The 17,070-nt window shown below is 46.6% G+C and overlaps 1 protein-coding gene across 3 annotated transcripts; it reads right to left on the bottom strand.

Moving 5' to 3' along the window:
- Nucleotides 1-2,788: 2,788 nt before the first annotated feature.
- PROKR1 (prokineticin receptor 1) lies at nucleotides 2,789-16,188 on the bottom strand. Of its 3 annotated transcripts, none has more exons than XM_019440572.2 (3): nucleotides 16,122-16,188; nucleotides 12,933-13,575; nucleotides 2,789-3,799 (listed from the first exon to the last, which is right to left on the bottom strand). In XM_019440572.2, the coding sequence occupies exons 2-3, from the start codon at nucleotides 13,415-13,417 to the stop codon at nucleotides 3,103-3,105; spliced, it is 1,182 nt and encodes a 393-aa protein (XP_019296117.1). In that variant the 5' UTR covers nucleotides 13,418-13,575; nucleotides 16,122-16,188; the 3' UTR covers nucleotides 2,789-3,102. The 3 variants fall into 3 exon arrangements, with proteins under 3 accessions (XP_019296117.1, XP_019296107.1, XP_019296113.1); XM_019440562.2 differs by lacking the exon at nucleotides 16,122-16,188 and adding an exon at nucleotides 15,537-16,115; XM_019440568.2 differs by lacking the exon at nucleotides 16,122-16,188 and adding an exon at nucleotides 13,751-14,191.
- Nucleotides 16,189-17,070: the final 882 nt, after the last annotated feature.

Below are 17,070 nucleotides of genomic sequence, written 5' to 3'. Positions count from 1 at the left end.
AAGGGTTAGCCTTAGCTTATGTAACAGGCATAAACAGGTCCTCAGATTTCAAGTCTTGGCATTCAGATGCTAGAAAGCATTAATGGTTTTACCAGAGCAGACTTATAGGAAGAAGATATAAATCAGTGAAATTTCTTTAGGACAGAGAAGTTCAAAGGCAAAAAGAGTATGAGTTAGCACTGTTCTCACAATTCCTGTGATCACAGAATCAGCATCTATTCAGTGCTCAAAGAAACATCACACTATGATTCAGAAAAGGAGGAGGAAGAGGGATGAAAATTACAGGCACACTATGGTCAATGACTATATATGTACGGGTTTTTTTTATTTCACTTGATCACAGCACAACGCTTCCATTCACCATAAAGTCACAAGCAGACACAACATCTAGAAATACTACAGATAGTTAAACAAATGAAAAATTGACACATTTTAGGCTGAAAAGCAAAAAAAGGTTTAGTTTTCACATATAAAAAGCTCCTATTTTTAAAAAAATTTTTTAATGCTGATTTGTTTTTGAAAGAGAGATAGAGCTTGAGTGGGGGAGGGGCAGAGAGAGAGGGAGACACAGAATCCAAAGCAGGCTCCAGGCTCTGAGCTATCAACACAGAGCTCGATGTGGGGCTTAAACTCACAAACTGCGAGATCATGACCTGAGCCAAAGTTGGACACTTAACTGACTGAGCCACCCAGGTGCCCCAAAAAACTCTTATTTTATTGTCAACTCTTGTTTAGCAATCCTAATGGAAAAGGTGAACATAACCACAACTAATTATGTCATTTTATTATTTTTTGGTTCAAAGCTAACTTTCCTGATTTTAGAGTGTAATATGTAATTTAATAAGAAATAAAAATTGCCTTCCAAGGTATGTTGGATTTAGGCTAATATTTTAGTTTTTATTCTCTGAGAGTACTCTGATTCAGCTGTAGAGTGAGTCTGCTGGATGACGAATAGGAAAAAAATAAAGAGGTTTTTGAAATATGTCTTCCAGGGAAATAAGGTAACTATTAAAAAAAATGAACTTTGCTGGCAAAAATGAAGAGTTGACTATATTTGGAAGGAAATGCCATACAAGTGTCAGTTAAATAGCCTCATAGATGTGCTGCTCTAGAATTATTTGAGAGGGAAAAGACAAGTCTACTCTTTAGCTATATACACTCATGAGACTAACAAAAGGTTGAGAAACAAATATCACGTTGCCCAGATTCATGCTGGCTGGGAACAGGCATAGGAACATGGTCACAATACTTCCACAATTACAAAGATGTTCTGATTCTGAAGTTTCTAAAACCCTGAGCTCATCTGACTGCAGACACTCTGCCATTTCCTGTTACACTTTCACCATCAAGTTTCACTGCCTTGTTGTACCAGGGTGTTGTTAGGAACCTAACTCATATAGCACGGCTAAGAGAGGTAAAGGAATAATTCACACAAAGAGTAATGAAAAGGGGAGATGGTAAGGTTTCCAGATACATAAGCCAAAGTGACAAGTTTTTCTTTGTCAGGCACACTATACACAGTTGTTGGTCCATTCTTCTGATTACTGGTGTGGCTGAAAAGACTTTACCCACATGTTAGTTCATTGGTTCTTCACAACCACCTCATCAGTAGTTATCACAAGTATTATCTTTGTCCCCTCTGAGAAGCTTTACCCAGGGTCACACAGGTGACAGAGCCAAGGCTGGATCAAATCTTCTGGTTCCAAAAGTCCAAATTCCAAAATTCAGAATACCAAACAATGAGGGTATGTTGGAAAGTAGGATGAGCCCTCAACAGCCTGTGGAGCCACTGAATCTCCTTGTTGGGCTCCCACCAACCATTTGTACATCCCTTTCTTTCCTGGGTGCCCAGGGCTGTACCACCAACCTTCACCATCTGCCACTGGATCACATGGCTTCGTTTATACTGAGGGGTAGAAATGCGCAGGTCATCTGTCCCAAGAGTACATCCATTTTAAAAGAGAAACAAGTCTTAATCCGAAGAATTAATAACTATGATGGGCTTCAAGCACCAGTGACAAATACATCTTGCCCTCAAACCATAATAATGAGGGTGACAGCTGGTGGAAATGGAAAAATGGCTGACAGCCACATCCATGAGGTGTGTCTACTTTCAAAGTTTCTATGCTTCATAAGCATGGATACAAGAGAAGGAAGAGAAGGACTTAAGGAGAAGCCTAATTGGTCCAAGCCAGTAAAACTAAGAGGTAGAAGCAGTATCATCTTTAGACCCAGAAAACCGGAGCTCCTGCCCTGAACCCAACAGGCTTTCAGTGGTCCTTCAGCTGCACTCCTCCCCATGGAGTGAGAAGTCCATGGAGCCAAGGGAACACACTCATCCTGAGCCCAGGCCTTCCCTGGAGCAAGTCAAAATACTCAGAACCCTTTAATAGCCTGACCAAAAGGCTTTCAGGGTGTGTGGCTTCTCCTGATGATGAGCCTCACCATGTGTGGGCACAGTTGAGGGGTAGCCATGGAGCAGTGTTGGGGAGGAGGGCTTGGACAGAACTTGGTCATGCATATTGAGGTGTCCATGTACATGCACATAAAGTTCCTCACAGTGAGAGTAGGGACCAGGGATGAGAAAAGAAGGGTTGAAGAAAGAACTAGGAGCCTGTGTTTGTATTCAAATATTAGGAGTGAACTCAAGACCAAGAACAGTCCTAGAGATGGACTACATCAGTATCTGATGAGTACTCAAGATGGTCAGAGAGACCCTCACCCTACAAACACGTGTACCACAGTCCTAGATGCCTAATTGGGTTCCCTTCTGGAAAGCCTCTCATTTCAGGCTATGCCCCAACATTTGTCTTGGCTGAATCCTTATTTCTTTTTGCCAATTAAATGTTGTCAACATATATGCATTTCACCAGTGCCTACTCTTTGCATACATTAGACATTCAGTTACTGTTGGTCACTGGGGATGGTATCTAGTCACATCAGTTTTATAAATTCTGAGCTCCTTGAACACAGTGTTCACTAAGCTGTCCGTTACCTCTGCCTTCTGCCAAAAACCAAGAGTTCTTGGTTGATAGTCTGTTTCTAGCACTGGTCAGTGTCCCAAAGGTCTGTCTTTGTTTAAACTTTGAAAGGTCCATCCAGTTATTTTAGTCTGATGCAGTCCACCTCTTCAGTTGCTGGCACCCCTGTGGTTTTAAGATCAAGATCCGCGCTGGACTTACTCCCATTGTAAGAAGACTTCCAATGGAGCAGCATGATCTTCTTGAAGTACTTGATGGTGTTGTTCTTGACGGTCACGAAGCACAGGGTGTTGATCATGCTGTTGCTCATGGCGATGCACTCCACGACGTAGAAGGCCGTGAGGTAGTGCTTCTCCTTGACGAACACGGTGGGGAAAAAGTCGCGCACGATGGTGAAGCCATAGAAGGGAGCCCAGCACAGCACGTAGGCAGTGAGGATGCACATGAGCACCAGCACCGTCTTCCTGCGGCAGCGCAGCCGCTTCCGGATCTGCTCTGTCTGGAAGCCTGGGACCTCCTTGAACCAGAGCTCCCGGGAGATCCTGGCATAGCACAGGGTCATCGTGACCACGGGGCCCACGAACTCGATGCCAAAGATGAAGAGGAAGTAGGACTTGTAGTAGATCTGCTGGTCCACCGGCCAGATCTGGCCACAGAAGATCTTCTCTTGGCTCTTGACAATGATGAGGACCGTTTCGGTTGTGAAGTAGGCTGAAGGGATGGCGATGAGGATGGACACCATCCACACCAGGGCAATCAAGCCAGTGGCTGTTTGATACTTCATCCTGGGTCTCAGCGGGTGGACGATGGCCAGATATCTAGTACAAGAACACAAATGGGTTCAACCACTGTAATGAGGTAGTGCTGGATGGTGATATTGTTTTTGCAACATGAGAAGGTGCCACCGAATGGCACATGTGGAGGAAAAACAACCATGTGAGCTTTTCCAGAAAGGCAGACTTGAGCGCAAACCCCAGTTCTACCCCCTTACTAGCTATCGCAACCTTGGGCAAATTTTGTTCAATCATTCTGAGTCTTGGTTTCATTACCTGCAAAAGCTTTTGTTTGTTTGTGCTAATAGATACACAATTTTTGGCACAGGTTTAGACATGATATACACTCAATAAATACTAACTATTATTCAAAGTAGTAATAATGCCTCCCGTTGGTTTCTGGCCTGGCACTATTCCCAGGTCTTTCTTGTTTCCAAGATTACTCCTCTTAATTAGCCCATAGTTTTTAGAGCTAAGAGGGCCTGATAATTCCAAAGAGTTGTCGGGAGATCTTGCCCTTTCCAGTGGAAGCAGTGGGCAAAGTCTTCAATCTACATTTCTAAAAATTTTGCTTCAAAGGTAAAAGAAAAGCATGTGACCATTTACCTTATTTTCCAGGTGTAAAAATGGAGCCTGGAGACAGATGACTGACTCTCTCAAGGTCATATACCACAGGACCCTTGATAGAAAACATTTAACCCTATCTCATGGTAGATGTGAAAAATCAATCAAGAATATACATGAATGTTTTTTTTTTTTTCAACCACAAAGCACCAGACAGTGAAAGATATTGCTTTTGTTCTTTCCCAAAAAACCACACTGCTGTTGCCACAGTGGTCCAGGAACGAAGAAAGAGCACTTTCTGGGGGATGTGAGTCATTTGTGTGGTATGAAAGCCTCCTTCCCAGAGAGAGAGCACATACTTATGCAGAGAGCTCTGGTTTCCTGGAAGGCTTTCCCTGTCTGGCAGGGGGTAGAAGTTGGAGAAGGAGAAAGACGAGGAGTGAAGTGGGAGGGAGTGATAAATAATGCTGGAAATAAACACATTCTCACGTGTCCATAGCTTATCCCAGGTAGAGCCAAGAGCAAATGTGAGAGAAGCCTGAAGGAAAGCCAGACCAACTTTATTTCCTTTGAAACTAATCCCTTTTAAGTCATCATTTTTAGGATTTTGATTGGAAGAGGAGGTTCATTCCTATTTTTTTCCTGATTATATTCCTGATGTGTCTGTCCCTCCTCCCCCCAACATAGGCAGCCAACTCCATTGAGTGTCATTTGGAGAGTTTACAGGAGTGAGATTCCTGCTCTCTTCTAGAGATGTCAGATTAAGTTGGATGGGTTGTGTCCACCCTCTGGACACCTAGCGGGCTGCCTGACATGCTGTGCCACCAACAGAAATCTCTGGCCTCTTGCCAATCTCCCAGTTGCTGAAGGGTGGAATGCGAATGTCTGCAGGGTGTTGGCAATGCTTCTGTCAATGCACATGTATGGACCCTTCATAAAGACCACAGTGCTCCTGCTATATTAAGTGCACCAAACTTGCTCAGACTTATAACAAAAACTAAGAGTTTAGCACCTTTGCTCTCACTCACTCTCTCCCTCTTTATCTGCCCTGCCATGTTCTATTGATTACTTTGTCAAAGAATATTTCCATATTTATACTTGTTAACTATATGAATTTTCACTATATTAATTCTATTCCTTCCTTTCCCAATAACAACTTCCTAAGTCTTTGTGATGTTTCAAGGTCAGAGTGTTTTTTCAATGAACAAATAGGAAAGAATGCCAATCTAGCAGAAGACCATGAATCCAGTCCCAGCTTTGCCACAAACTTGTTATGTGATTTGAGTCCTTTTTCTTAGCTCTGTGGGCTCAATTTCCTCATCTGTAATATGGAAATATCACCGGCCTTGCCAACCTCACAGAGATACTACGAGGCTCTAATTAGACACTATGAGGTAGGGAAATTGAAAGACTCCATAAAAATCTGCTTTTTGCTCCTTTTCTTGCTTCTATTCTTGCTAGACACTGCACCCCCACTTTACATGTGCCTCAGAATGCAAATAGTGTATGTCCTCCTTATAAGGGACAAGGAGTTAATGATTTCTTCAGACTAGATAGCACCTAAGGAAGGACCAGGTGAGAATGACCTGGCGAAGCCATCATATACATATTCCAGACCACCGGCTCTAAACATCCCGATCCATCATTCGAATAACACCTGGGCCCTGGTCTTTGTTCTAACCAGTTCCTGGATGCCTGACAGGGCACGTCCAGCAGACCACCATCCCCAGTAAAAACCCCAGACCCTAAACAAAGGAAAGACTCTCTTTCCTTTCCTTTCTGAGTCTCCCACTCTGTACCTGCATTCTCTCTAAACCTTCAGTAAACTCTTTCACCTCCTTCTGGCTCACATTTGCTTTCTGTCCCATGTGCAGCCAGGGACCCCCTTGGCTGGTACTGCAGGACCCCTTCTGGGTCCTCAGACCTGGTCTGCTGGCATTAACTGCACATAAACAACCACAGACTACTAACATACAAGAAATGGTTAGCAGCCTAAAATGTATTTTTTCAGGGGCACCTGGTGGCTCAGTCAATTAAGCGTCTGACTCTTGATTTTGGCTCAGATCATGATCTCATAGTTTGTAGGTTCAAGCCCATGCTGTCAGCACAGAGCCTGCCTGGGAATTCTCTCTCTCCTCTCTCCGCCTCTCCTCCACATGCTGGCGTGTGCGCATGAGCACGCTGGCTCGCTCGCTCTCGCTCTCAAAATAAATAAATAAACAAAAAAATAAAATAACATGTATTTTTTCAAAGCTATTCTGTATACACAGCAACTTTTTTTACCTGTTATTAGCAAATACTTCATTTTCAAGTTCTCTGCTACTTTTTATTTCATTGAATCTATTTATTTTTACATAAAAATTAATCTTCAGGGTAATCTGTGACTCCCCATCAGAGGTTTATTTCATCTTGGCTCTCCCTGCCTTCACCCCAACTCCATTCCCAGGGTTAGAACCAGGAGCTGTGCAAGAGTCCTTCCAAATACATTTACCAAAAGGAAAATTTCAAAAAAAAAAACTGTTTCAAGGATTGCCACCAGTCTTGGCTTGTGCTAGGATCAGAACTCCAGAGCTCTAGCATTAGTAATACTTGCTTATGTTTGTAAAACAGCTTGTAATTTACAGAGCATTTTCAAATCAACTTTCTCATTACATATCCCCAAGTCTATTGAACAGGTAATACAGCAAAGATGGCCATTTCACAGATGAGCAAACTGAAGTTTGCAGAAGTTAAATAACCTGCCAAAGGCCACACAGCTAGAAATTGACAGAACCATGGTCCAGGATCATCCATATCTTGCTCCAAATCCAGTAGGGTCTCTAATATGACATTTGTCCCCTCCCTTTCCAATCAGAGCAAGCAATACCCCTTTTTCCTGGCATCCTAGCAGAATCGTCGCATCCTTTTCCTCTTTTCTCTCCATCACAGTTGGTTTCTGCTTATTGATGTTCCAAGAAGGAGTCGGGCAACTGGCAGCTACTTTCTCTGCTTATGCATATGCCCTTGGCTTGCCCTGTGTCTACCATTATAATGGCTCAGGTCCAGATCTACTTAGAGCCAACATTTCCCAGAGAACAAAGAATAAAGGCTGCTGGACAAAGAAATATCCAGGCAGTGATTGTGTGACGATGGGGAGCTTGGTGATTAAGCAAAGAATATTTGGGCTCCCTCTGTGCCCAGGACCCAACCCCAGATCAAACACGGAAATGGTGTTTATAGCAGCTTCTAAGCCAGTCATGAAATGGTCAGGGAATTCAGGACCCACTCCTCGGGCTGGTCAGCCCCATCAGTGAACTCACTGGGGAGGATTTGTGATTTCCTAAAGCTGAGCACAAGTACTCAAGCCTTAGCTGGCCCCAAGCAGCAGAACAGAAGAGTGGTCAGTGGGCAGGCTGACCAGCCATTTCCCCTGGATTTTGGATAAAGAAGGGAGTGTCACCCAGTATCCCACATGCCCTGAGATCTATGGGTTCACATCAAGGCCAGTGCATGTGTCTCCACATCTAAGGGGAAACCCAGACCTTGGGGAACACAGTCTTCTGATAATCTTTTTCAGCTCCCTGCTTTATCAGGTTTGACTTCCTATATGTAGATTTTGAGATCTTCTGAAATTTGACCCTATCTTTTGTGATCTCTACTCGGCTTATGTTCCTTGTCCCCAAGGGTCCCTTAGATCTCCCCAAGGGACCTCATACCTCAAGCATTCCCACCTTATCTTTTGCAAACACTGCCCCACTACCCTCCTGGAAAACTTTTCCTGTCCTTTGCTGATTACCACTTGTTTAAGGCCAGTTAAATGTTCACCTCCTCCTGGAAGCCTCCTCCACCTACTCCAGTATACAATGACCTCATGCTTCTGTAAATCCCATTTAAAAAAATTTTTTTTAACGTTTATTTTATTTATTTTTTTTTATTTTTTTTTTAACGTTTATTTATTTTTGAGACAGAGACAGAGCATGAACGGGGGAGGGTCAGAGAGAGAGGGAGACACAGAATCGGAAGCAGGCTCCAGGCTCTGAGCCATCAGCCCAGAGCCCGACGCGGGGCTCAAACTAACGGACCGTGAGATCGTGACCTGAGCCGAAGTCGGACGCTCAACCGACTGAGCCACCCAGGCGCCCCTTAACGTTTATTTTTAAGCGAGAGAGAGAGCATGAGCAGAGGAGGGGCAGAGACAGAGGGAGACACAGAATCTGAGGCAGGCTCCAGGCTCTGAGCTGTCAGCACAGAGCCCAACACGGGGCTGGAACTCACAAATGATGAGGTCATGACCTGAACCAAAGTCGGATACTTACCCGACTGAGCCACCCAGGCACCCATGTAAATCTTATTTAAAATTTGTCCTTTACTTTATGTTGTTTCCTAAGTGTTATCCACCGTCCCCCACCCCCTCCAGATGGTAAGCTCCTCGAGAGCAGGGATCGCCTCTTACTTCTGTTATAACTTTTTGATGTCAGTGAATTTGGGCACCTAGGATTCCAGTAAAACTTCACTCTCAGCAAGTGCTTGGCACCAGATGAATAGGAATGGAATGAGTCATCGTGACAATTCTCAAAAAGATTGCAACCTCTTTTGGAAACAGGACACAAATGTGTTTACCTAGCCTGAGACTGGGAGGCAGTCTGAGGCTCAATAATAAAAGGTTGAAAGTGCAGGTGAAGAGGTTCGAGCCTCATTTTGCAGACAATGGAGTTAGTAGAGGTCTTTTGAGCAAGAGTGGGGAGACAAGCAGAAGATTAATTTAGCTGCAGTCTTGCTTTCTTCCCTCAGGCCACAGGAGCCTTTTCTCTGTTCTTAGAACACTTCATGTTTGTTCCTGTCTTGGGGCCTTTGCACTGATAATTTTCTTTGTCTGGAATGCATTTTCCCTATCTTCCTAAGGCTGGATTTTTTTTTTCTTTTTTTTCCAGAGTTCCCTTCAAATGTCTTCTCCTCAGAGACACATTTCCTACGTACCTGGAGTTAACTCCCACCCTGCATCATCCTCGATGTTCTCATGTTTGTCTTTTTTGTTCAGAGTATTTGTCACGCTCTGAAATTACCTACTTTGTTTGTGTGCCTGACTGTTACCTCTCTCCAAGGCAAGGGGCTTATTTTTCTTATGCACTGTCATATCCCCAGTGCTTGGAATGCTATCTGTCACATCATAGCTGCTCTACAACAATGCTCCGTTTGAATGAATGAATGTTTAGCATGGATTGTGAGGGGTGGAGCTTTGGCAGAGGGGCAGAGCTGAGAGACACTGAGGCAAGGAGCCCAAGAGGAGGCTCTGACAGCCAGGCCTGAGTGAACAGGGAGGAGGTAGCCATGAGCATTAGCAGGTCCTATAAAGGAGCTGTGTTAGCGCAGAGGGAGAGCCATGGAGCTAGTCACAGACATAGAGAAGATAGAAGATAAATAGTTCTGTTGCGCCACATCTTCATAGCTGCATGTCTTAGAAACTTTTATCATGTTTTTTAATATCACATCATAAAACAACCACTTCAGTGAAAATGAAGAGGTCAGCCAATCGAAAACATTCATTAGTTTACCTGAGTTTGTTTTGTTGTTGTTGTTCCTTTAAGGATTAATTTAAGAATTATACTATCCACTTTTTATTTGGTGCTTACTCTGGCTTATGCCTTGTTCTAAACAATTATATATTATTTCACTTAATCCTCAAAGCAACCCAATATATTAGGTTTTCTTATTATTCCCTTTGTATACGTGAGAAAATTGAGGCAGAGATGTTAAAGAGCTAACATGAGGTTCTAGGGTTAATAGGTGCTGCAGCAGGAGTTTAAACCCAGCAAAATAACCACTAACGCTACCCCTGCAATTTCATTAAATAAAAACAAAGGTATTTTTATAACTGTAGTGTATTTGGTATATTGAGATAAATATGAGTTGCTCAAGGGGGTGCCTGAGTGGCTCGGTCGATTAAATGTCCAACTTTGGCTCAGGTCATGATGTCATAGTTCTTGAGTTCCAGCCCCGCGTTGGGCCCTGTGCTGACAGCTCGGAGCCTAGAGCCTGCTTCGGATTCTACGTCTCTCTCTCTCTCTCTCTCTCTCTCTCTCTGCCCCTACCCAATTCGCACTCTGTCTCTCTCTCTCTCTCTCTCTCTCTCTCTCTCTCAAAAATAACTAAACACTGAAAAATACTTTTAAAAAAACGAGTTACCCAAAACTAACCAAATAGAACATGAAAATCACTGATCAAATCCTGAACAACACATGAGGCCAGACAAAAATCAGTGAAGTCCTGCACTGCAAAACTGAAATTAAGTGGTAAAAACACATAAAAATAGTGGGAAGCAAAGATCAAAACATCAGTAAGGGAACTTCACACCTTGGAGCAGCTGGTTAGTTGGTCAAGGCCACTGGATGGCCTGTGCAGGCAACACTGCTTTCCTCCAGTGTCTGGGTTCAAGTTTCTAATCACAACCCCACTGTAAACAATCGCAGTCCCAAGATACAAAGCATGTTCTCCAATTAATCTTTCTTATTGTATCTAAACTGCATTACATAAACTCACAGTGCATGAGAAGTGCCTGTAGGATTTCAGACAGCTGAGTTTGATATAAAAGTAGTGTATTAATGTGAAAAAGTTCAATAGAACAAGGTTGATTCACACAGATATTACCTCTTACATGTTCAGAAGAACCTAGTACCCCTTAATTTATCCTGGCTCCTGTCCCCCTTGAAGCTACTCCCTTCTGCAGTGTTACCCCTTTTGACAAGTGGCCCCCTACATCGTAAAATGGATGGCACCCAGGAGTGGGAGCCTGCCCTGTCCAGGGAACAAACACTACCATACCCCATTTTTAGTGGCTGAGAGCACCCCCTCTGCAAATATGTCTTGCTGGAGTGAAACTTCAGGAAAGGGTCCTCTATGCTTTCAGCTTCTACTTTCAGAAAGGTCAGAGACAGGGTTCCTGGAGCTCTTCCTTGACAGCTCTAAAGGGCACTTAGAGCTGTTTGACTGGGCCCCTCCTGATTCACCTAAGGTCTGTCCCTGGGTGGATAAAATACCGTGGGGCTTCCAGACTGCTGTGGAGGACCCTGGCCAAAGTAGCCCTCTGCAGGGGTGACAACTCTGAGTACCTTCTACAGGTGACAGAGCCAGGGCTCTTTAAGCTGCTAACTCCTTGACATTCCTCCTGGGAGAAAAGAGGCTGAGGCCCCAGCTCACAATGCTTTTAAAGCCAGGTTCCTTCTCAATCTCCCCTGGAGAGTGGCCTGTTTCCAGGTTATCCAATCTCTGGTTATTCTGACTTTGGCTTCAGAAAACAGGTTCTATCTGCTGTGTTCCTCCCCGGAACACTGCCCGGGATGTCCTGATTGCGGGGGCAGGCTAGACTCCACCAGAGCCCTGAGGCCATGAAACAGGTTGAGCATCTGTGCTCCAGGCTCTCTGGGTTAAGGGAGAGAGACGTGCTGTTCAGATCCAAGTACACGGAGGCCCTGACCCTCCAGGTAACTGGCTCTGGACTGTACCAAGGTGCTCTGGAATGAGAGTCAACTTTGGGCAGAGGAGCTTGCAAAGTTTTTCCTGAGGGAACAAAAACTACCCTGGTTCATTGGCACAGATGATTGTCCTAAATGAAAAGACTGAACATAACAGAAGAAAGATTTTCATAGACTGCTCTTATTGCGTGTATTTCCCATCACAGAAACAGATCTACATTGTCACATGCAAACGTATGTAAAGGAGCAAAGTGATTAATGCAACAACCAAAAAGAACAAGTAGACATTTGTTCTCTTTTTCTTTCTTTCCTTTTTTTTTCAAATCAAATCTGTCAATCTTATTTTAAAATAAACCGGTTTGCAACAACATGGATGGAACTAGAGTGTATTATGCCAAGCGAAATAAGTCAGTCAGAGAAAGACAAGTACCATATGATTTCACTCATATGTGGAATTTAAGAAACAAAACAGATGAACCTAAGAGAAGAAAAGCAAAAATAAGATAAAAACAGAGAAGGAGACAAACCATAAGAGGCTCTAAAATACAGAGAACAAACCATGTGTGGAGTTGCTGGTGGGGTGTTGGGTGGGGGATGGGCTAAATGGGTGATGGACATTAAGGAGGGCACTTATTGGGACGAGCACTGGGTGTTATATGTACGTGATGAATCACTAAGTTCTATTCCTGAAATAATTATTACACTATATGTTAACTAACTTGGATTTAAATTTAAAAAAAAAAAAGAAAGAAAAATTGGTGTTTGGGGTTGTGGTTGAGGGTGCTCACGGTTTAGTAGAGAAAATCTTCCTCAAAATTCCCAACTTGACTCAAGAAGTACTTGCCTGGAACTTAAACTTGAGCCTCCACATTTCTTCTTACCTATGTACCTCTAGACCTTGAATATCTAGGATACATCTAGGAGCACATCCATAGCAGAGGGACCACAGGCCCTTCCCCCTGCCCAACTCTAGGGAGCTCTGCTACCTGTGCCTGCCCACAGCTGGAAAACTAGAACTCTCCTTACAGTCAATGGACCAACTTTTGAACCTCCACGCATCCACACCTATAGGAATACAGATACCTCTCATCAACCCACACCTACAGTAAAGGAAAGCACAATTCCAATGTTCCTTTCCTTGTTGTCTCCGGCACCCTCTTACTCACCTGTCAATGGCGATGGCCAGCAGGGCATTGGTGGAGACATAGAGAGAAACGGTGCGCAGGTAGTTGACAGAGGCACACATGACATGGCCATGTTCCCAGGACAGCTGGCGCACCACATAGTAATCCATCTCAAAGGGGCAGCAGACAATGGCCACCAGGAAATCAGAAATGGCCAGGTTGGCAATGAGCAGGTTGGTAAGGTTGCGCAGCTTCTTATAGCGGGCCAGGGCGGCAATGAAGATGAAGTTGCCAATGCCACAGACCAGCATGATGCCCACTAGGGCCATGCCAATGACGATCTTGGCAGCAAAGAAAGTCCTGGAATTGGTCACATCCTCATCTTCATCCAAAGGCATATCATAGTCACCATAGCTGAAGTTGAATGGGAAGGAAGCAGCTTGGGCTCCGTGGGGGGGAAACACAGAAAGGAAGTTGGTGGAGGTGTTGGTGGTATTCTCATCCATGACCCCTGTGGTGATCTCCATCTGGCCAAATAGTGCTCTGAACAACACTGCTTAGAATTCCTCTGGGATGATGTGTGGGAGGCTGTCTCCCCTCTCTGCTCACACTCAGTTCTCCCTTAATGAGTCAGAGTGTCTTTGCCAGCATCCTTGGGGTACAGTATCCAAGCTCCATCCTAAGCCTTTGAAAGACATACAAACAGTTGGCTACATATATGAGTGAACTTGGCCAAATGTAAAGCCATCCTGTAACCCAAGCAGACCCATTAGCCACCTGCTCAGAATGAACATTGAGTGATGGAGTGGAAATAAAGGAACCAGGGAGAGAGAACAAATGAATAAAAACCACATACCCACTCATACAGGGAAGGCTGGATTGCTATAGAGACAACCAGGTACTGGCTCAGTTTATTTCATTTCCACTGAAGATCTGAAATGTTGCAATTTTGCTCAAGGACCTAAGTTGAGGGTGGGGAAGCTATGGAGAATGCAAGCGACCTGCTCCAAATGTCACTCCCTGTCCTAATAGCTTGAACTTTGTCTTTGTGAAATTGTCCCATTCTGTGACTTAAAAGAAATTATTCTGAGGATCAGCAACCCTGTCTGAGACAACCCTGTCTGCTCCCCACGAGCTGGTCTCCCTCCTCTGGCAGAACACTTCCTCTGGCAAAATCCCAGAACCTATCTAGTAGCCCCCTTTCCCTCTCCTCACTAGGTTTCCTGTCCCCACATCCAAGTCAGCTATGACCCTGGCAGACAGGCACAGCATTTACCAAGGCCTGTCCCCAGGCAGAGGCTGCAGGGTTGAAGTCACAGCCTAGTCACTGAGTGGCTTAGAAAGGGGGCTTTGGAGCAAAATCCTTCCTTGGCTGGTTGTGTGTCCTGAGGTAAAGAGCTTAAACACTCAGAGTTTCAACATCCTCCAGGCAGCAGATCAATAACATCTGTAAAGTGCAGAGCTCCCTAGAGAGGGAGGCTGTTACACCCTAAGACTGCAAAGAATTACTCTGGAGTGCTCAGGCCTCCTCAGTCAGCTTCAAGGAAGGGGAGGGAAATCCTGACCCAGATGACCCCACCACATCACATAAAGGGGGTGGGAGTGTGGTTAGCTGCACTGCTGGAGACCAAAGCCCAAGAGGGACCCTTGCCCTCTCCCTGCAGTCCTACTCCCTCCCAGAGCCTGAAAACATCAGACCAAGTTGCTGGGATGTAAGAGGGCTGGAGTCTGGAGAGGGCAGGAAAGTATGGAAAACCTGAGGTTCCTGGAACAAAAGACACATAGCAGCCCCCCCCACCCCCCCGCACTCCTCAGCGGCAACGTAGCCAGAGCTTGTCTTTGGGGAACCCGCACTAAAATCCCTCTGCACCCCGATGAGGCCCAGCCACTACCTGCCTCTCTCCCCCAACTCCTCACCCCCATTTTTCTCCCCCTTGTATCCCTTCCTCTGAGCCATCAGTTCTGTCCTTCTCAGTCCCTGCCCTTTGTCCCTGTCAGGTGTGAGAAGCACAACCGTGGTCTGAAAGGTCAGAGGGGGCCAAGTCTTGGGGTCTGGACAGGTACAGCTGCAATCCTGGTGAGACAGTCCTCACTCCTTGCAGGCCCTGTGTATCTCGGAGGCACGCCCCCTCCCCCCCCCCCCCACGTCTGCTCCCGGAGGGGTACCCTCCGAGCATGTACCTGGAAGGCTCCAAGTCAGGTTTTAAAAACAAAAGGTAATAAAAACTTCTTGGGGCACCGGGGGTGTTGGGAAATTTAGCACTAGGGGAGAAATTGTCCAGCGCTCTTTTTTCCAGTGTTCTGGAGAGGTGTCTCAAAGACGAACTCCCTTCCGTTCCCACCCAGTGTCCTCTGGGGCCCCTGTGGTTTAGCGCTCGCCCCGCGGCCAGACCCTGCCCAAGGCTGGAAGCCTCTCTGCAGCCCCTGCCGAGAAGCCCGCTGGGGCTCCCAGCTTTCTCCTCGGAGTCGCGGAGGCTACTCCAAGGGCAGAGGGACGGGTAACCGCCCGGCTCCCCTGAGGAAATGAGCGCGAAAGCGAGTCTCTGGAAAAGCCTCCTCCCCACTCAAAAAGCCCCCCCGCACCCGGTGGCCGCGCGAACCGCGTAGGGTCCTCAGAGCATCTCTCCGGGAGGGCGCGCTCCCTACCTGCGGCATCCCGGCGGGCGGACCAGGTGCGGTTTTTTATCCGGGGACGGAGACAAGAGCCCCTGCGCCCAGAGGCCCGCAGGCACCGGAGCGGTCCCCGCTCTTCCTTCTCTTCTCCGGGTTCGCTCCCTGCCCGGGCGGGAGTTACGCTCGCGCGCCGCCGCAGACCCCAGGAACGCAAGCCCAGCGGCAGGGCCACCCCCGGCCCGGGCCCGCCCCGCACTGGCGCTCCCCGCCCCCGGTGGCCGCGGGGCGCCCTGGGCACCGGCGGCTGATTAGAAGAGGCGTGCTCGGGCCGGGGAGCCGGACACGTCGGGGTCGCTGCGCGGGCGCGCGGCTGGCGACCCCGGAGTCGCCGCCGGGCCGGAGTGTCGGGGAAGCAGAAGCGGCAGCTGGCAGCGAGGACACGCGGGAGGGAGCCGGGCGCCGGGCGGCGCGCGCTCCCCAGGCTCAGGCTCCAGAACGGCCGCCACGGGCAGGAACGGGGGCGCTGGCGCCCAAAGCTGGGCTCAGCGCGGCTCCGAGCGAAGTACCACCCGCCCGCTGTGCCCGCCCCCGGGGCACGGGACTTGTCCGCCGGCTCACCTGGTCAGCCCCGGCCGCCGCCGGAGGGCGGACACGGCCGGCTTAGCTGGTGGGATTTCGAAGAACCCAGAGGAGGCTCCCCTCCCGCCCACAGCACCGCCCTCGCTCCACACGCTGGGACCGACCCAAACCCCGCTCCCTCGGGCAAGCCCAGCTGGACGCCAGGGTCAGCTTCATTTCAGCAGCTTGGACCTTTGTGTAAAAGAAGCTCAGAGAACGAACTTCCAGAAAGCAATGAAGTGAGGGGATACGGACAGTGTGGATGCTAGAGAGAAGGAGAAGTCCCCCGCCCACCAGGGATATCTGTTCAGAGGAAGGCTAGGATGACCAGAGTCAACTTAACAGAGCACAGATCTCCTTCAAGTCTAGATTTCTCAAGAAGTTAAATATAGAATTACCCTATGATCCAGCAATTCCACTTAAAAAAAAAAAAAATTGAAAGCAGGAACCCAGATACTTGCACACCGATGTTCATAGCAGTATCATTCACAATACCCAAAAGATGGAAACAACCCAAAGGTTCATCAACTGATGAACAGGTCTTTTTAAACGTGATATATACATAACTTAGAATAGTTCTCATCCTTCAAAAAAGGACAGAAGTACAAGTGTTGGTGAGGCTGTGGAAGAATTGGACCCCTGGTGCACTGTTGGTGGGAATGTAAAATGATAGAGCCACTGTGGAAAACGGTATGGCAGTTCCTCAAAAGTTAAAAAATAGAATTATGTCATCAGCAATTTCACTTCTGGATATATACCCAAAGTCATTGAAAGCCGTCTCTCAAAGAACTATTTGTACACCTACGTTTATGGCAGCATTATTCAAATAGCCAAAAGGTAGGAGCCACCCAAGTGTGCATCAACAGATGAATGCATAAACAAAATGTGATATATACATACAGTGGGATATAAGTCAGCCTTCAAAAGGAAGGAAGTCCTGGCACATGCT

This window comes from Panthera pardus, unplaced genomic scaffold (assembly GCF_024362965.1).
Source record: "Panthera pardus isolate Hobbes unplaced genomic scaffold, ASM2436296v1 HiC_scaffold_25, whole genome shotgun sequence".
NCBI lineage: Eukaryota > Metazoa > Chordata > Mammalia > Carnivora > Felidae > Panthera > Panthera pardus.
This window is presented reverse-complemented; position numbering and strand designations above follow the sequence as displayed.